General features: G+C 40.5%; 1 protein-coding gene across 1 annotated transcript in view; it reads right to left on the reverse strand.

The window, feature by feature from the left end:
* Positions 1 to 5,325, reverse strand: part of LOC111872114 (UPF0183 protein CG7083) — a 30,972-nt gene extending 25,647 nt beyond the window's left edge. The window contains exons 1-5 of the mRNA XM_023865688.2: positions 5,133 to 5,325; positions 4,780 to 4,862; positions 4,476 to 4,559; positions 4,319 to 4,362; positions 4,068 to 4,227 (exon numbers count right to left, since the gene is read on the reverse strand). Coding sequence (XP_023721456.1) covers positions 4,068 to 4,227; positions 4,319 to 4,362; positions 4,476 to 4,559; positions 4,780 to 4,862; positions 5,133 to 5,196 — 435 coding nt within the window. The 5' untranslated portion in view covers positions 5,197 to 5,325. The remainder of the gene's footprint in view (positions 1 to 4,067; positions 4,228 to 4,318; positions 4,363 to 4,475; positions 4,560 to 4,779; positions 4,863 to 5,132) is intronic.
* Between the last annotated feature and the right edge of the window lie 16,174 nt (positions 5,326 to 21,499).

Genomic DNA, 21,499 nt, shown 5'->3' on the forward strand with positions numbered 1-21,499 from the left:
GAAAGAGCAAATGGCTTTTGTTGCACAGTACACTCATCCACAGTAGGCTGGAACTTGCAAAGGAAGTACAAATTCAGCCCACATGACAATAAGAAAGTCTGTTGTCAATGAAGCAGACAGAGTTGTAGCTCATAGTGAAATGTCACAATAATCAAACATGCCAGTGTGTGTTTAGGCTGGAGGAAGTTTTGTCAGTCAGCATCTGTGTTTCATTTCCAAACACCAGAGGATCAGGAAAGGACTCCATATAGTGAATGTGCATGGGTCATACATACCTTTGTGATCACACATTGGGAACTGAAACACATGTCAGGGTGACAATGGTGTATTTTTTTAGAATAAAGCCAAAATTATGGAATGTTACTAAAAATATGTATAAACTTTAATGTAACGGCTATATAAATGAAAATAAGGATGAATGAACTCTGATAATTGGTCTTTCTGAGACTGTTTATGTCATATTTTATAATGACACATGGTTGAGATATTGAATTTTAAAAAGTTAGCAACAATTATAAAATTAAATATTGCAGTAACAAATTTATGTGTCTGGGGAATTTTAATGTCCCAGTTCAGGAGATATAAGAACATGGAATATATACATTTAACTGGTTAAAAAGAAGAATGTATTCTCAGACTGGAATGGCCTGCCTTCAGAATTCCACATGCATAAACTTGTAATACACTATGTACAACTAGTCAAACACAACACAGTTACCTTATTATACATAAATATGAAAAAACATCATCCCACAACAACTGGAAACTTCAGTTTTCTCACAAGATACTTCACAGAAAGTTCTTGAAGAACTGCACATATATAATGTGTTATACATAGAATTCCACTTTTCTAAATGGTACAATGTAAAATTATTCATAACATGAGAAATACGTAGGTAAGTCAGTAATTATCCGCAATGTAGCTATAAATTTTATTTCAATACAAATAGAAAACTTACATTAACATCATTTTTCAACATAGTCCCCTTGCTTTTAAACACACTTGGTCCATCGTTGCACAAGCTTCCTGATGCCCTCAGAAAAGAAGGTTTTCGGCTGAGCAGTGAGCCAAGCATGCACCGCTTCCTTCACTTCTTGGTCCGAGGTGAATCAACGGCCCCTGCCTCTTTGAGTGGACCAAACAAGTGGTAGTTGGAAGGGGCAAGATCAGGACTATACGGAGGATGAGCAATTACATCAAACTTGAGTTTCCGGAAGGTTTCAGCAGTGTTGGCATCAGTATGTGGACGGGCATTGTCGTGCAACAACACAACACCTTTCAACAGTAGTCCTCAGCGTTTGCTTCAAATTGCAGGCTTTAGCCTGTCAGTAAGCATCTAACTGTAACGAGCACTGTTTATTGTTGTGCCCCTCTCCTGATAATGTTCCAGTAACTGGACCTTGTGAGTCCCAGAAAACTGTAAGCATCAGTGTTCCTGTGGATGGTTGGTTTTTGAACTTTTTCTTGCTGGGCGATTGTGGATGTTTCCATTCCATCTGCCGTTTACTCTCCAGCTCGCAATGATGTACCCATGTTTTGTCACCAGTGATGATTCTCTCTAAGAAGACGTCATGTTCGTTACCATAGTGATCCAAATGTTGTTGGCAGATGTCCAAGCGCGTTTGTTTACGCAACACTGTGAGTTGTTTTGGGACCCATCTTGTACAGACTTTATGAAACCCAAGTCTGTTTTGGATGATTTCGTAGGCAGAACCATGACTGATTTGCAGACGACTTGCCACTTCATCAATAGTCACTCATCTGTCTAACAGAACCATGTCACGTGCACGCTCAATGCTGTCCTCATTTGTGGCCGTGGATGGTCATCCGGCTCCCTCCTCATGCGTAACACTTGCGCGACCATTTTTTAATTTTTCAATCCATTCGTAGACACTCCGTTGTGGCAAGACACTGTTCCCATATTGTGCTGAATGTCTTTGATGGATTGCGGCCCCTGATACACTTCCAACCACAAAAACCGGATCACTGAACGTTGCTCTTCTTTGGTGCAAACAGAAAGTGGAGCAGCCATGATTAACGGCAAGGCAGCAACGATGGAACTGACCTAGCAACATCAAACCTGCACAGAAATAATGACAAGGAAACCACACATGGCGATGCTGCGCAAAACGACAGTGCTGCCAACAGAAACACAAATACAACTGCATTGCGGATAATTATTGACTTCCCCTCATATTTGAAAGTGTCTGTCATATAAGTTTCTTGAGCATCCTGTGCCTCGTTATGAAACAGAGAAATTATTTTTCAAATGATAGCTCACCTCAAGGGACGTTTATTTTATTTAACATGTTTTTCTATAATGAAGAATGGTTTGGGAAATACGAGGTAGCTTTTTTGGCCACACCTATGCCAGTATTTTTAATATACCAAATTTTATTTATATCTTCAGGATCGTCTCTCTGAGAGGACCTGTTTCTGTGTTTATCTTTTTTTCCTGGGATGCACCATTTGAAAAACATAGCGGGCCAAGCGGGAAAACAGAAGTTTTCTGTGGCTATACAGAAAAATCTGCACTGCAATCTGAAGAACAATTTCTGTTGCTCCAAGCAGTTACTTACATTTAAAATCTCTAGGTTCTTAGAGTTGTATACATTTAATTTCTGTCACCTTCAGAAGATGTGCTGTTTACCTATGTTTCTATGAAAATAAACTCATTGTAATCATGGTCCTAATGGGTTTCTTGTGGAGGAAAGAATGAGGGAAAAATCTAACTTGGATTCAAAACTATGAACATAAATGGAAAATAAACAATTTTCCCACGGTTCTCTTTCCAGTAGGAACATTTATGTATTTACAATTTTCTTATATAATGTGCCACTTGTACAAAATGGGACAGAATGGACAAACAGATGGACATTAGCTATTACATACATGGATAACCTCTTTTGCTTTCCTTCAGGAAAGAAAGCAGTATCCTGTGTGTTCATGCCAATGTTTGAATGAAGTGAACAATATTCACAAAATCTGCTATGGCTATACTGGCACTGAATGTGACCCCCCCTCCACATAATTTTCAATTTTCTATAATTATTAATAACATCAAGGTGAATGCATGAACTTATAAGGTAGGAGTGACACTAATGCAACTTAATCTAGGATTCTGAAATGAAGTCTGGTGGTATTCAACTTCTTTATTAACCGTCACAACACAACAAATATCAATTTACCCCCAAGAAAATTCCTGGTACTCATTCTGTTAGAGGCTGAGTCGACCCCAGGGCAATCATGAGGCTGGCAAGATTATGTCAAATGAAAAATCCAATGATCTATTCAGTAATCAAACGTGAAACCTTCTATCATGTAGCATTGTGCCTCAACCATCTATGCTACCATGTGCCCATATTATTCCTATAGGAACTAAAACATAAACTAAGAACTTAATTCAACACAAATTCATCACGTAGGTCAATTTGGAGATGGGGGCCAATATCAATATCGAGTGTACTTGGCAATACATCAATAATTTGGTTCCAGAATACAGCAGAAGTAAATTTCTGTCCACTGGTTTTTTACTGGAGTGGTTCAGTGGATAAAGGCAGTGGAAATCTCAGCACCACTAGTAACGGGGACTGTAAAAACTTCTTTCTTAACCAAAAATTGCCCAGCTCTGATGAGTTTGCAGCTGGTTCTGATAAATTTCAAAATGTTTGTGGTTCAAAGTGATGGCCATTAGAGGTAAAGATGTCTCTGTGCTTAATTAATTAAGCAATTAAGCATTACACCATGAAGATGTACTCTTGACATCAGCTTCACACTCCAGCCGCTTCACCTCCTGGGAAAGAGCCCCTCAGTACCCTGTGAAGAGGAGGCTGGGTGGGCCCCAGAGGCAGTCTGCATCTGTGTAGATAAAAATCTCTTGCTCCTCCCAGGAATAAAACCCTGGCTGTCCAGCCCATAGCCCACAACTACAGTGACTGAGCTATTATTCATTATTCTGAATGTATGAATTATGTTACTCTACTGCCTACATGAAACATTAGAGTTCATTACACCAGGATGGTGTTAATCAGGAACTCATGCTGCTGAAAGTTAATACTATATTTACCTGAAACTTTGATTCAACAGGGAAGCAAAAGGAGAGACCTCGAAAGTTCAACATGAACAGTTGTTTCTCAGTGTCATATACACCTGGATGCGTGGCCCCAAATGAATGTTCAATCTGCTCAATACTTGGTAAAACTTCTGGTGAATTGAAAGTCAGTCCACTAAAACATTTAAAGCACAGCATCAGAGCATTTTAAATGCATCATTCTGATTAAATTAGTTCATTACTTTCACTTTCAGCCAGTAACTTACCAATACTTTAACTTTACGAGCTTCATGTTATATATTTCTATAATCTGAAAAGAAAGGTAAACAGTTCTGGATCAGAATAAAAATGTCAACTACTTCTGTGAATAACTACAGAATTCAGGTGCATATCAAACTTTTAGAAGAGTTCAGTGAATCTAACCTTCAGTCTCTGAACTATGGGATCAAATATCAACCGAATACCATCCTGTGGCAAGCTTATTACAAGATCAACAGCTAAAGGATTCTGAAATAAAATAATATCACAAATTAGAACTGCCTTCTATAATACAACCTGCTGCACCACGCATAGAGACCAGTAACGAATTGAAAGAAGTCATTATACTGATATGAATCATGAATTTAGTATCCGATTATGATAACTACATTATATTTTGAGGAATCATAAACTTCTACACTTTTATAAAAATGCAGCTAACTTAAAATAAATTGTAACAAATTCTCACCGTATCACTATATAAGACTTGAACACCTTTTATTATCCCAACCTGTGACTGAATTATTGCAACTGCCTGCGAGAAGTGCATTCCTAGAAAGAAAATGGACACAGTCCCATGTACCAAGCGAAAATATTAACTATTTATAATTCTGGAATTTTTTTTTAGCATGATGCATATAATGGTGCAACAATTGAGTTGGGAATACAACCACTACCAGTGTCAAATGGACTCTTAATGTGAAGGTAACTGTCTCATCCTTCGTCTTGTAATGTACTTAGTGACTGTCACATATTAATTACGTCTTCAAAATATGCACATTAATACGTATGTAATAAGTGTAAAAATGTAAAAAGGCTTACCTAAAATAAACTCCCACTGTTCGCATCCAAGAGATCTTTCTGGTACTACTTCAAGTTCTAGCATTTCTTCAGTGTACACTCACACAAGTGATTACTTGATCTTTACAGCACTGTCACAATGACAACCAGAAAACCAGATATATTTCTTTTAATACGCAGCTCCTTTGTTTGTCTCCTCACGGCGCCATCTTGATTGTTGTATGTCTCAGCTGTCAACGAATGACGTAAGAACAGCTGGAGAGTATGAAAATTCAAGTGCTTACACCTTTCCTATTTCTTTTACTCTACAGGTGAGCTATGTAGTCAAATTTGTCCTGACTTGAAAAATCACTATATTTTTTTTATCCTTCATTCTTTCATGTTTCAGTAAGAGTATGAGAAGGAATCAGTGAGGTAACTTCTAATAGATTTGTGCTGGTAAACCCCCAAGTTACGCCACTGATAACGCGTTCAAGGCAGGGGAAATCGAGACCCTGACTTACGCACTGCGAGAAGAACTAAAATGATGCAAGTTTCCACAATGAGGTTCTGAAGTAAACATACACATTTTATTTAGTATTTCGTTTTTTAATATTACTTCTTGGCAAATGTGGCTTATCAGAAATTACGTATACATGTTATAAAGCCGAATACAAATGCTTTTTAATATCAGGGTGGTATGGGAAGTTACTTGTACATATAATTGTACATAGCGCTGGATTACAGAGAGCACTTTATGCAAGTGGAAGTACTAACATGCTGAGCCATTAACGTCAACGTAACCTTGCAATGGCAGGTTGACGGCCTCCTGTGCACTTACTGTCCTTGTACCACAAAGTCGTTTGCTTTCAGTTCCATTGGTCTCAGTCCCTTGCCCTCGGGCTGTGGAGTTACTGGCGTCTTAACTCTCTACTATTGATCGGGACACCAAAGCCAGCGGGATAATGACTAAAGATTCCTGTCTTCTGTATTGTGACGCCTTGTAGTTTTGTAGTTCGTTACCAATGTCTTGGATAAACCTACTGAGCCCTTCTCCAGGGTATAAAAAGTAGTAGGAAGCAGTAGCAACCAGAAGCAACAGAATACGATATGAGGTAACAGTTTTGAACACGATCCTTCTTAACGGCCCAATATCCCTTACACTGTTCTCCTTATTCCTCTTGGATAGACTTGAAAGGATTCTGACGATGGTGTATACTGTATTTCTTTTGGCTTATTTTGGACTTCACCCATCGTCTGGTATGTAAAAGACAAAAGACCACGACGTTTCGGAGACTGGATCTGTCTCCGTCTTCAGGTGGATAGGGAAGGATAAACCTACTCAGTTGGGCCCGTTAGAAAGAGCTAGTCTCAATCACTGTCCAGACGATGGGTGAAGTCCAAAATAAGACAAAAGAAGGACATTATTCCTATTGGTTCGCTCTGTGCTCCGCTCTTTTCTCTCTTTGTATACCTACAACTTTTTTTTCTACTCTCGGCTTACTCTTCTCTCTTGAAGACAGAAGTAAAAACTTCCTCCGAAACACTGGTAACGATCTACGAGGCACGCAACGTCACATCCTAGTAATCGTCATCAGAATCAGTGATTTTCTTAACTTGTGTCTTAATCTGCTCAGTTAATAGTTCTTGTCATCCCAAAATTGAGTCAGCCGGATTGTGAAGGCTGCACGTGGTCTTGGCAGCTCGAACACTGCGATTCCAAGTTCAAAACCCTCTCGGGGCTGGCATGGCTCTTCGCATAATTCTGCTCTGGCATGTGGTGGTAAAATCTGTCATCAATGAATTACTGCCATTTTTTCAAAACGGATCTAGAAAACCATTATCAGTGAAGATAGGTATGTAGCTGTAGCAACCCCCCCCCCCACACACACAAAAATTTCGAAAATGTACGCATGACGTAAAAATCTGGTGCATTCTTTCCCTCTTGTTTAAAAATCTTGACTTACGGCTAAATTGTACTGGGCACAAAATATGTGGTTCATTTATCTCTACAACGTTTATTCGAAATATTTTTCGTCTCGATAGATGTTAGGGAGCATTCAAGAACGCATATATGTCTCTATGTAAAGTGACCGCTATTTTTTTCCCGATTGTAACCAGGCTTAAAAATTCCAACACAGTTTTACAAAAGGCCCCAAAAAAATTAATCTGAAACCATGGCCGCATCTTGCACGTATGTTCAGCGCAGTGGGGTAACTGTGTTCAGTAAGATTCTAGCTGTCGGTAGCAGTGAATGAAAACGCTTGTTGACAGAAAAAGTCATTTGCCAAAATATCAGGACACAAATCCACTTTTTGCCTTGAATATTCTGTTTATCGTGCTATTAAGTTCGTGATATTTGCAGGTTTGTGTCTATTTGAAGGCCGTTCCTACCCACAGTAGCTCTCCATGAATCTGAGCTTTTAAAGTGTTTGCTGTGAATGAAAAAATCCCCTTAAAACTACCCTTTTGGCTCTATAGCCTCAAAGACCCCATTTCACTTCGATTTATTAGATCTTAGATCAGTAGAACTCCTTGGGCGGGGGATCAGCTCGTCGCAAGGCCTCTACCTGTACACAAACACAGAAAAACGCACATAAAACCCTAAACATCCATTCCCTGAGTGGGATTCGAACCCCGGCTTCAGAGCGAGCGAAGACAGCCCCATAAAACTTAAGTAATTTAATATTTCTTTCACATGTTTATTACATATAATCTGCAGAATCTGCAATAGATGCATATCTTCAATAAATACTGGCTCATGAATGAGTTATGCCCAGTGGCGTAACTCGTATACTCATTCTTTTCTGTTCGTTTATGTATCACTTTAATTCTTGTGCTGGGGTTTTACTCAGGTCTGTCTGGTGCAGTTAGGTCGGTGTATCTTTTCAGTCTACGTGTAGTTTCGCTGTTGTCTAGTAGGTTCGCTGCTAGTGCATTACTGTGGTTTTCTAATTTTGTTAACTATTTGGTATTCCATACTTTTTCATTTCACTGAGCACTGTGTTCATTTGTAGGTCTTCGTGGATCCTGTGGTTGTTTATGTACCAAGCTGCGTTCAGAATGGATCGGAGAGTCTTGGGCTGAAAGCGCTGGAGGATTTCGATTAATTTAATATATGTGTTTGTTTACACAAGTTAGTCACTTGCTGTATGACAGCCCACAGTGACAAATTTAAGACAAAAGAAGTGAGCGAACTGATAAGACAGTAAAGCTCCTGGTTTGCATTCGGATGGTGCCCGGTTCGAGTCTCTGTTCGGAACACCGACTAACTTGAGTTTTTCTTTTCCTCAGCCTGTCCAGGCAAATAGCAGGAGAGGGCCTTGAAAGGTTACGCCTGCTTCCTTCCACATCCTTCCCGGGATAGGGACTAGCTCTATCGACTGGGCCTAACTGAGTAGGTTTTTACCTGAAGACGGAGACAGACTCCAGTCTCCAGAACGTTGTTTAAAGAACCCAAAAGAGCAGAACGATCAATAATGCCCCAAAACGCAGTGCTTCTATAAACACGTCTCTCCAGTTTACACGTTATGAGGCGGCTCTGCTTCGCTGAGTGGGCATCATTCTGTTTGTGCTTGTACTGTATTCGTGCCCATCTCTCCGCTGACTACGGCATGTGATCATCGACTGTTTCAGAACACACCGTGATAGCGCATTGTCATACATGTGCTTCGCTGTTCAGTGGCGGAACTATAATCACGACAGACAGGAGGACTATGTCTGAAAGTTCAGTACAGTAATCGCGAGTGTTATGCGCCATCGTCAGAACCAGACTTGTGCAAAGGACATGGAAACTAGAGGCCCAACAAATTCAGTTAGAAGGAGCCCTAAACCATGTCAATTTCCTCATGTGATTGAAATCTCAGGATTTATCCCTAGGGCTCTTCCCACAATCTATCGTTCTTCGAAGATGCTTTAACTTGCCAGTGTGGCAGTCCTTAGTGGGAGCAGACTCTTCCAGTGGTATAACAAGGCACCCCAACAGCGTATATTCACTGCTAAGGCAGGTTCATTCAGAAATGTTTTCGTCAGCAAAAGAGATTCATATCCGGAAATTCTCCTGCTAAAAAATCGGCAGAGCATGGCGTTGTCTACCGCAGTTTCTGGTTCGAGAAAATGGATGCTCAATCTTTTGAAACACGTTCTTATATGCTGTCACGATTTAGGTGTGTGAGTATAGACGCGGTACAGATTGCTGAATGGATTTATTGACTACTTATATACACACCACTCGGAACTACAGCGCCACTGCCAATCTCCACAACTCACAGATCACCACAGCACCCACTAAGCATTTTTCCATCTTGTCGTTCCTTCAGCAGCCGTTGCCTATCAACGCCTTATAACAGGGGAGATTCTTCAGCTTCCCGTGTTCACGTATTTACTGTCTGGCGAATATCCCGCAACCGAACTCTCACTCGCCCACCAACTACTTCACTTCACTCAACTGAACTGCACTCAGCCGGTCTGGGGTCCTCGCTATATAGCCTCGGGGCGGACTCCACAGAAACACACACTTCTTTTCTTGCGCGCGTGTTCCATCCCACGGGAACGTGTTTACTGGGCTGTTGCCTAGAAACGGGTTGAATAACCCCGTTGTTACACTCTAACCTAGACACGGCATATGTTGTTTAATCAGTTGTTCTAAGACGTTCGTATTTTGTGGAGAATTTGTTCATCACAGGATTTTAAAGGTACAGAACACTTCAAATTCAATGAAATATTAGAATTGTGTAGGCAGACAAAAGCAATTTCATTGTGGTATTGGACGAATTTGAGTACAAGCAAAAGAAAAACGCTATACTAGAATCTGGGGTTTATGAACCCTTGCTAAAAATCCTACAGCCAAAGTTGACAGAGAAGGACAGAAAAATCCTTGCGAAGCGCAAGAATTGTTCTACCTACTGATCAAAAACCTAAGTTGACTCCATAATGCAGCAAAGTTCTATATTTATACGGCCATCCTAAGATTCACAAACAAGACACTTCTTCGGGCCTGGTGAGTTGAATTTCTTCCTCGTGTTACTTCATGGCTGGACCCCTTCATAAGGTGCTGAATCTTCTTTCCAATAAATCAGAATCCTTCCTAAAGAAATCAAGTCACTTCAAAAAAATGTTTTAAATCTGTAAACTTTCGAAATCTAGATACACTTTTCAGCGTTGATGTTTTCCCTAACATACCAGATAACAAAGTCCTACAGGTCCTCACAAATAAGGTCCACAACGATCACACATTGACGGAACAGTACACTCGCAGGCCGAAACCGTCATGGAGCTACCAAAGAACGAACTTTCAGGACACCAAGTTATTCTAACAGAAACATGGCATGGATATGGAAATCACTCGGAATCACGGCACAGAGCAATAGAACCCGTCGGTTGTCACTGCGGTATGTAGATGAAAAATTTATGGTTCGGCTGCATGGTACAAATAGGTTGCAGAATTTCCTCAGGAACCTCGGTACCCTAAGGTCTTCTCTCCAGTTTACTATGGAAGTAGAAACAAACATGTACAATTCATTTTCTGTATATTCTTCTCATCAGAAATGGGTCGTCATTGGACACTAGGATTTACAGAAAATCCAGTCACACTGAACGCTGCTTCAACGTCGAATCTAATTACGTGCCTTCCACAAGTTAACAGAAAAATAATTCATATTCTACACAGTAGAGCATCTACTATACGCCAAAAACGACAAAATCCGTTTAATGATATTTATAAACTGAGATGCGATCTTTAGCTCAGTGTTTATCTCCAACGTTCCACTGAATCAGTTCTTAATTCCGAGGATGGTAGTGTTCAGGAAGAATAGGGAAAACTTCATGGCTCCGTGTGTTTCTCTTGAGAGGGGAATTTATGAAAAGCTCAAGGTATAAGGAATCGCTACATAAGTAGGACAATCTTCAAACCTAAACGAAATTTTAGGAGCTCGCTCAGGAGAACCAGCCCGGAAAGAGATCCGCCATAGACGGCACAACGCGTCTATAACATTTCCTGTGAATGTGGCAAAATTAAGCATACCGCTAGCAGCGAGGCCCTGCAACGTAAAAACAATCTCAAAGAGGGTTTTCTGGGTTATTCAAAATTAGCACAACATGCCTATGAAGGTCATGGTGTAGGCTGGGCTAAATCCAGGATTTTTTAAATTGAAAGTACAAGAAATGCAAAGAATCGGTCAATGTGACGTGTTAAGCAAAACTGCTCAGCCAAACCGATTTAAAAATTGTTCTCATATGAGTTGAGCTTTTCACCAATAAAGTTAGAAACTTATAAATAAAGTCAGTATGATCTGACATAGTCTTCACAGGTACCTCTACTATTTCAGTTTGCGGGTTGAATTTTTGATCCACAGATGACGCCAGCGGTGGCTGGGTTCGATTTTTCAGGTGCATTTGTGTGTCTGGATTTGGTTGCTAGGTTGTTCTCATTCATTTATTTCCCACTTCCATTTCTGTCTTAGTTTCAGCCCCGTTTCCGAACACAAAAGGGGTCTTGGAACGAACAAATACTTGCTCATGAGTCCCACGGGACCCGAAACCAAAAATAATTGTGCTAACAAGGACCTAGAACAAATGACTACACTGCACTTCACTGTACATTTCACTGATTGCCCAGCGACTGAGTCAGCTTTTCCTAACATATCAACAGAGCAGTTGCTCCCCCTCCCCGTCTTTCATCTCAGGATGATGAGAGATCCAGTATGCCGAATATTTTTCTCTTTCGAAGAGAGTTTCTCAACGGATGGAGACTTTTATCTTGTGTCCAGTGAATCCAAGAGTCGCTCAGTAGAACATAAAATATGTCACTTCAGAATTTCCCTCGTCCTACGGTTAGTTTCGAAACACTATAAGCAAGAGGCCGGTCCTAGATCAAACGGCACCCCAAAATGGAAGTATCGTAGGTCCACACTAACTGATTACAGTGTTCCGTGTAGGGGAAAATTTGGGTTACATCATAGAAGTTTCATGTCAGTTTCCGACCAGAGAAATTAGACATTAAAGGAGGGCCGGAGGGTAAGCTGACAACCTCACCGCAATCTGTGAGCCAGTTGTCTAGAAAACGTGGGAACCTCGACGTCTCACAACCCTATGGATCTCCACGGCCTGTTACAGGGATAGCTTTATCTTACCTTACAGTACGAGACAAACGAGGTTTTCGATTTTATGGCAACTATTATGATTGTGATTTAAAGAAAACTGCACAGAATTTAAATGTTCTCGTGGTACGACTTAAGTCACTTTAAATTAAATTACTGTAGCCGAGATAGATCAGTAAGTATGGTGATGGATGGCGCGTGTTTGATTCCTGTCAGATGCAAGCGATACTTGTCTTTTCTACAGCGTCGAGACCGGCAGACAATTCACCTCCATTTAGAGCCGAGGTCAGGGATTGTGGATTAATACCTCCTCTCCCCATACATCTTCATGGCATGATATTAATTGAGCACAGGTACAGTTTTCCCTTTACCTTATCAATTATCAAGTGTAAGTGGCAGTCTAGCAAAATTGATTCAAGCAAGAGGTGAAATATATGTTGTGAGATCCATAATCTATTTATTCTATTTGGAATAAAGAAGAATTGTCTGAACAGTGGAATAAGCCTATTATTAAAACCGTTTAATTAGGGCGAGAAAACTTATTGCCATAATTAATGAGGCATATCATTACTATCAGCCTCATGCAACATATTATCCAATAGCCATCCTCAATAGTTAAGTCCCTTCATAAACGAAATTATTGTGGATCATCAGTGTGGTTTTTGAAGTAACAGATCAACTACTGACCATAATTTTGCATTCGTGAGATACTGGATAAAAAAATGGGAGTACGATGAGACAGTACATCAGCTATTCATAGACTTCAGGAAAGCCTATGATTCAGTTAGGAGGGAAGTATTGTACAATACTCTGATAGAGTTTGGGATACCCATGAAACTAGTTAGGTTAATTAAAATGTGTTTAAACAAAACGTATAGTGAAGTTCGAGTAGGTAAACATTGTCTGATAATTTTCTTCTCCAGAATGGTCTAAGACAAGGAGGTGCTTTATCGCCAATGCTTTTTAACTTTGCTTTAGAATATGCCATTAAGAAAACCAAGTAGGACTGAAATTAAATGGGACACATCAGCTGTTGGTCTGGGATGTTGATGTGAATCTACTGGGTGATAAAATAGATACTATAAAGAGAAACACACAAACTTTAATTGACGCTAATAAGGAGGTTAGTCTACAAGGAAAAATAAAGAACAACGGAGCTATCCCAGGGGACTGGAAAAAGACTATAGAGGTCCCTATTTACAAAGGAGGAGATCGAACAGTAATTGGGAACTACAGACCGATCGGTTTAATATCACAGGTTTGCAAACAAATGGAGCATGTTATAGCAGACCTCCGACGTACAGATGCCACGACTAACGCTCGAGATGAGACCTTTGTCCCAGGGGTACAGGGGCTTCGGATACAGGAAGGGAACACACTTCGGGGTTTATGAATTACGGGGCCTCCAGAACCTGCACCGTGTATTACTCTTTTACATTAAAATAGCTTAGAGTTATTGTCACTGTTTACATAAGTCCTTCAAGCTAGCCGCTCCGTCACTCTTAACATTTTCACACCAATTCTCTACAAGCTCGCTGACCGTGCACACCACTAGCTCGCTACCCTCCTGTAATTCTCTTCCTTGTTCTCCGTCTACTTTTTAAACGGTCCACCTCCGCTCCCTATAACCAATTGCCTTTTCTTTACAAGTCCCCCAGTGGGCATAAAAAACAAGAAAAAGCCGGGGGTCGAGCCCGGCATTTGTCCTACATTCGTTCTTTTTGAGTTGTCCATCATAAACCTTTCCAGGTCTCCAAGGCACACGAGCCCTCAACTCAAGACCCCTACTGACCGGTCTCGCAAAATGTCAGTCCATGGATTTACGACACTAGAAGCAAATTGGCGACGTTGATGACAATAGTGACACCCTAAGCCTGAGAAGGACATGTTGAATTATAGCTAGACGGTCCCGGGATGGTATCTCGCCGGAGGAGCGTCTCTCAGGGTGTGAAGCCATCCAAAAATAGGTCATACCCTCAATTAAATAATTTTAGCGAGGGACGTACGGTTACAGTATCTAAGACAAATTTGGGAAAAGCGTGAATGGCTATACCGCGGCGCCCCAAGTTCGATGCCGGGTCTGGTCAAGTGGGATTTGTGGTGGACAAAGTGGCGTTGGGGCAGGTTTTCTCCAAGTACTTCGGTTTCCCCTGCCAATCTTCATTCCACCAATTGCTCCACAATCACCCTCACCTATCATCTGGGGCTGGTACAGTAGGCCAGAAGTGGCCGCAGTACAAGGGACTTAGTCCCACCCCACTAGCAATAAAAAACAATTCCTAGCTTGTGGTAACGATATTTGGAGGGACCTTGTCTCAGATATACGGTTATTAGCAGATGACTGGATAATATACAGGAAAATACTGGATAGCATTGACACTGGCAGGTTGCAGCCGGATCTAAATAAATCAGGGGAATGGGCGGTAGTAAACAAAACGAAGATAAATCCAGATAAGAGTAAAGCGGCAAGTTTCACGAGAGCTAGGGTGAAGGATCGTCTGACGTAATATTTTGGGGACCAACTAATTCCGGAGGTAAATACCTTTAAGTACCTAGGAATAATCATACGGAACGATTTAAGATGGGCAAATCATGTAAAGTATATCCTTCGAAAAGCACGGAAGGCTCTTCATTTAATAATGCGTATACAGAAACAGCGAAATAATAACACGATACGTCTAGCTTATACGTCACTAGTGAGACCGATACTTGAATATGGTTCGGTATGTTGGGATCCATACAGAGAATGGCAGGTCAGTGCTTTAAATCGGGTACAAAGAAGAGCAGCTATATTAGCAAATCCTACAGATGAATCTGGCTGGGAAACTGACAGCGTAGACAGATAGCCCGTCTGTACCCCCTCTACAAGGCGTACACCAGGAGACCGGCTTGAAAAGCCTGCATAAACCATGCTACGTGAGTAGGGACGATCATAGTTGGAAAGTTAGGAGTAGGAAACAAAGGACAGATGTTGGCAAATATTCCTTTGTAAATAGAACCATAAAGATTGAAACAGTTTACCTGCACGCATACTAGCGTCTTTCCCCTGTAAACTAAATCTTTTTAGAAAGAGGGATAGAAAAGCAGTTACAAGTAATGAAGCCGAGTTTGAATGGAAAAAAAATTGAAGTAATGTGAAGTGTCCTTGTTCGACTGCAGTGAAACGAATACAAGCACGTGCCCTTTTATGACTTCATATGTTTTGATTTGCACTATGCGTACCTCGCTTCTTCTATGTGCTTTGTTTTGTATTGTTCCTTCTATGTTATATAGTCTTTCCTTTTCTGTATCAGTGTAATGCCTGCTGCCACGGGGTGAATACCCAACTGCAGTATAATAATAATTCAATTCAATTCGTGTTTATTTACGTGCAAACTTAAAAGCACAGAGGCCGATAACAAAGTGGGCACGAGTACATAGAAATACAGATATAACTAAAAGACATTATACAAATAAGAGAGTCTATATAAACGGCATTAAATTAATAATAATTCCAAGAAAAATTAAAGTTAGCATTAACAGGTGAGAAAATAAAATAAGTACATTTCGAATGGTTATTCCAATATGTGGTGAGAAAGGACAATACACATACATACACACATAGAAGTTATTGATAATAATAACCCAATTAATTCTTATTTATTCGTGTGGCAGCTCAACATCCTAATTCAATTCAATTCAATTCATGTTTATTTATTTGCAACTTAACAGCACAGAGGCCAATTAAAAGGTTAGCATGAGTACATAGAATTACATAAAAATAATTAAAAACAAATACAAAATTTGAGAGTCTACATAATGACAATACATTAATAACAATGCCAAGAAAAATTAAAGTTAACGTTAACAGGAGAGAACAATAAAATAAGACCACATAAACACAAGCAATATTAAGAGTATCATTAACAAATATTATTAACAATTTAGGTTCAGTGTCACTGACAGAAACTGTTTCGATTGCAAATATGTCGAGAACTTTACCCACCGCGTTGGCAGCACAGGCGCACCGAACAGATGGACAGTGTTTATTAGAGAGACAAACACAAAACAATGAGAAGTCCTTAAGACTGCTGGGAGGAACACGAAGGCTAACATTTTCCAAAAGAGAAGTGCAGGATTTAAGACCACGAAAGACCTGAACAAGAACAAGTGCATCAAGGTGATGTCTCCGTTTATGTAAAGATTGTAGACTTAATTTCTCTAAAGCATCAGTATAATTATATGAAATATGAGGGAAAAAACGATAAAAACAGACGGACGCAAATTTCTGCTGCATGCGCTCAAGCTTATTGGCATCAGTCGAGGTGATGGAGTTCCAAACTACTTAGGCATATTCCAACCTGAACCTGACTAAAGTAAAACAATAATAAAGCGAGTATATATTAAATTATCATCGTCAGAATGCAGGGCAAAATCATGACATAAAGACAGCTAACAGATGTTTTGAAAATGTGGCACAGTTCTGAACGACAGTAACAAGTAGAAATTTTATTCATCAGGAAATTAAGAGTAAATCGAATTCAGATAATGCTTGTTACCATTCAATCCAGAATCTATTGTCTTCTCCTCTGCTGTGTAAGAACATAGAAATTGAAACATATCTATCTATGGCTCTACAGACCATTACTGGACTTAATGCTATACACAGGCAGTAGGGATGGGGGATCAGCCCGTCGCAAGGCCTCTACCCACACACACACACACACACACATCAACACAAACATAGAATAAACGCACACAGATATCCATGACTTGAGTAGGATTCAAACCCACAATCCCAGTGATCGAGCAAGCGAAGAAAGTTGATACTTTACACCGCGCAGCCACTTTGATCGGCAGAAATTATAACATAAAAACTATAATTTTGCGTGTGGGTCTGTATGGGTGTGAAACTTGGTCTCTGACATTACTGGAGGATCATAGACTGAGGGTGTTTGAGAACACGGCGCTGAGAAGGTAACTAATGAATCACTGGAGTTAGGAAAATAAAACCTGGTATGGTGGTGCCGTGCGCTAAACACATTCTTATAAATTATATGTGAAATGCTCTTTAAGAGTTAAAAATTACAAACATGATTACAGTGAAAATTGGTGAGGTCATGGCCAACAAATTTAACATACCACATTGTAAATCACATGTGATCTCAAGTTCATATTCTTCCCCCAAATAATGATTATGATAATGATGACAAATGATAATAATAATAATAATAATAATAAAGGTACAAAGGTAAAGCTATGCCTGTAATAGGCTGTGAAGGCCCATAGGGTTGTAAGCCGTCGAGGCTCTCATGTTTTCTAGAAAATCGGCTCATAGATGGCGGTGACGTTGCCAGCCTTCCCCGTCGGACACCTTATAACCCCAGGAAGATTCATGGTACTCATTTCTGCTAGAGGCTCTGTCGACCCCAGGAAAGATTATGTAAAATAAAAATCCAATAATCTGATCGGAAATTGAACCCTTGACCTTCTGGCTTGTAGCATATTGCCTCAACCAGTTACGCTACCGCATGCCACCCCCCATATTGATGATAATGGTGGTTATGATGACGATGATTAAAACAGTAAAGGTATCCCTGTAACAGGCCGTGGAGACCCATAGGGTTGTGAGATGTTGAGGTTCCCACATTTTCTAGACAATCGGCTCATAGATGGCGGCAAGGTTGTCAGCCCCACGCTCCGGCCGCCCTTTAGCACCAAGAATATTCTGGGTACTATTTTCTGTTAGAGGCTGTGTCGACCCCAGGGCCATAGTGCGGTTGGAAGGATTAGGTCAATTAAAAAAAATCCAATGACCTCATCAGGACTTGAACCCGCGACCTTCTGGCTTGCAGCATATTGCCTCAACCAACTACGCTACCGTGTGCCCCCCCCCACGATGATGATAATAATAACAATAACAATAATAGACAACTGTCTGAAACATATTTTTATTTGAAAGCAAATAAAATTTCTAGGACTGTATTAGGAATCGATGTTATGACCACCTGTACATAATCTCAGCACACTGAAGCATGAGGTATAATGAACTGTACTGTCAGTATAAATATATATGTTCACTATATACTCGTAATATTAACGGAACAGCACTAGTAGCGCCGGAAACTGTGCTGTAGGAAAGCTGGCTGCATGCTTTTTTTTTTTTTTTTGCTGGGAAATCATTGCAGTTAAAGGCGGTGCAGAAGGCAGAAAAGCGGAGCAGATTAAATGTACTTTAGAAGCGACTAATAAAATACAAGTAACAAATAAAATATCACGAGTAACGAAACAGAAATTATATACAGAGCGCAGCAATTCTGACACGTTTGCACCATATTCGAATTTTCTGTAAAACTGAAACACTCGCAAGGACAAACCCCCCATTTCTCTGCGCAGCTTTGGCTTGAACATTTTTCTCTCGGGTAAAGTGCCCATTATTTTAATGGGATTGTAACTAAAATAGCAGGCCTCCACAGATTTTAGTAGCATTTCCAAATATCAGTTTTCATAACAATCTGTTAAGTGTTTTTCGAGTTGTTACATGTAGACAGTCTGACAAACATAATTTTCGTCACGAACGACACGAAATAGGCTATTGTGTGTAAGATCAACAGGTAACAAACATAAAAAAAATATTGTATCATGACTCCTGAAAGCCGGAATAGCGCAGTCAGAAAAGATGACCATTGTTAGGCAACAGCTTGTTGAAAAACGTTTCCGTTACAAGGGGAGTTGAAAAATGTTTCGAGTGTTATGCTGACAATGGATTTGTTGCAAAGAAATTTCCATGGATAAGAACTAGCTAGCTATATAAGAAGCCTTGGAGGTGGACTCGAATACCTCCATCTTAGCCCTGCGAGTCGTAGGAGCCAACGAAAAGGTAAGTCTCGAATCTGAGAGAGCAAAATGGGCATATAGAGGCACTTTGATGGATGCACATAAAATCTGGGCAGTTAAGCTATTATGATTGTACACGGTAAGAAATACGAAATGTATACATATCTGAAACCCCACAATTCTTTTAGGAACACCCAGTATAGTCACGAGTACCACGGGACTCAGACCCGAGAATGACTGCGTTGGCGAGGACCAGCAGCAACTGTAATCAACAAACCTGTCCTCTCGTCAGAGAGAGCGCCCCACATCAACAAACCCGCAACTGTCTGACAGTAATAAAAATCTGGTCGTACGCCCCAGAAGGTCGCTTTACTCCAAAACAGACTGGCCGACTCTCCGTCGGTCGTAACATAACTTTGTCTGACTCTGCCTACTTGATTCACTCAGTCAGCGAGTTATGTGTGATTCATTCAGCCAAAGAGAATTCAGAAGGTAGCTCATTAGTTGAAGTGTTAACGAAGTTGAAGATTTTATGTGTTATAGTTGCAGTAATCTTGAAAGTGTCATAATTACTTGTACTTGCGACATGTGAGTATCTAACAAACCTATTCACCAATCCAAGACACAAATACCCGTGACGAGGAGCTCGACGGAATAAGTGTTGATTTGACAACAAAGCAGAGCTAATAAATGCACCGGATTTAGTCACTGAACTATGCTAGGAATTTCTAGTTTTCTATGGAATTCAAAAGTCATGACCATGTTCACAAGAGCCCCTGTCTAAAAGCATTAGAACCAGGCCCGAAAGAAGGACTTCGAGAAAAGTTTGATCTGAATCGTAACTTTTACAGAGATATGTGTAAGAAGGTAATGTAAAGGCGAACTCAAGCTCTGAAATTACACAATTTCTGGTTACCATAGCAACGTATTGTCGAGCTTTTATACAAATGAACGTAAGTTATGTAGTTGGTCACGAATGAACGCGAAGTCTTTTGAAGAATGCGCGTTTTCTGGGATGTGGCGCCGTGTAGATCTTGTGTGAACCGACGTTTCGGAGGAACGCATCGCCTCCCTCTTCAGGATAGAAATATCCTCGAGCGAGCAACTAGCGTGAGCAGGTGGCTGCAGCATTGTTCCTAGTCACCGCTGTCATGACCTCGGATCTTACAGAGAAGTCTTTTGTTTCACTATATCGAGTCCCTTCTGTGAGTACCGGCAATATTTTGACTTCGATATGTGAAATATAGTATAGTATATAAATGAAATGGTTTGCGATTGATTATTTATGCATGTTATCCGTGGGAGATGGCTTTAAGCGTCGGCCTCAACGTATCATAGCGTAACATGTAGACCCGTTGCTCTGTCAACAACGCCGTGTGCTAGACAACAAATTCATAACAGGCACCAATGGACTAACTTTCTTTTTTAATGCTAGTGGGGTGGGACTAAGTCTCTTGTACTGCGGCCACTTCTGGCCTATTGTACGAGCCCCAGATGATATGAGAGGGTGATTGTGGAGCAATTGGTGGAATGAAGATTGGCATGGGAAACCGAAGTACCAGGAGGAAAACTGCCCCAGTGCCACTTTGTCCCCCACAAATCCCACTTGACCAGACCCGGGATCGAACCTGGGCCGCCGCAGTGGGAAGCCAGCGACTAACCGCTTGAGCTAAATGGACTAACTTGGAAGAGGTGTTCTGTACCCTGTCCGTGGGACAGCTGCGTGACGCAACAATAGAACTCTTGGAGGCGGTGTTTTTTATATGGTCCTTGGCGAAATGTTATAAGCAGGACAAGTTTAGAATTTTCTTAGTTGGGAGACCATCGCCGACCGGTAAGGGCGTGAACACGGAAGCTGAGCAAGCTACGACGTTGGAAGCCGTTACCAGACAACGATTGGTGAAGGCACAACAGACTGGACAGAATTAATGCGTGCTGTAGTGAATTGTAGAATGCGTGAATTAGCGATAGCGCTAAAGTTACTTGTAGTTACGTTCTGCAAGGCTTGAATAAATCAAATTACCAATCCAAACCCCGCCTATAGTCACTCCGACATGTGACAATAGAAGTACGCGATAAAGGTAATAGTATGAAATCTTGTACAACGAATCACAAGACTTCTCTTTCAATTCTTAACGATTTGTACAATAGTTGCTTTATTTTTAAAAATACTATAGAAAAATTACTATAAAACTATAACAATTTTTATTTGAATATTCAGATGTATACACGATTTTCATGACAGAAGACAAGTTAGTGAAATTTATAAGAAAAATATTTCTAAGAAAGTATTTTAATTAGGTTCCATAGGAATGTTCGGTTACTTGTGCATGTGCTAGGTAAGAATGAAATATACATTTGCGCATGCGCAACTGTACATGTACGTTGCTTGATATCCACTTCCTCTCATCACTACTTCTGACCCAGCGTACGATGTGCCCTCTAAAGCACAGTGTTTCTGTACTCCATAGCTAGCAGATTATGAAAGGTGGCAAC

This window comes from Cryptotermes secundus, unplaced genomic scaffold (genome assembly GCF_002891405.2).
Source record: "Cryptotermes secundus unplaced genomic scaffold, Csec_1.0 scaffold417, whole genome shotgun sequence".
Classification (NCBI taxonomy): domain Eukaryota; kingdom Metazoa; phylum Arthropoda; class Insecta; order Blattodea; family Kalotermitidae; genus Cryptotermes; species Cryptotermes secundus.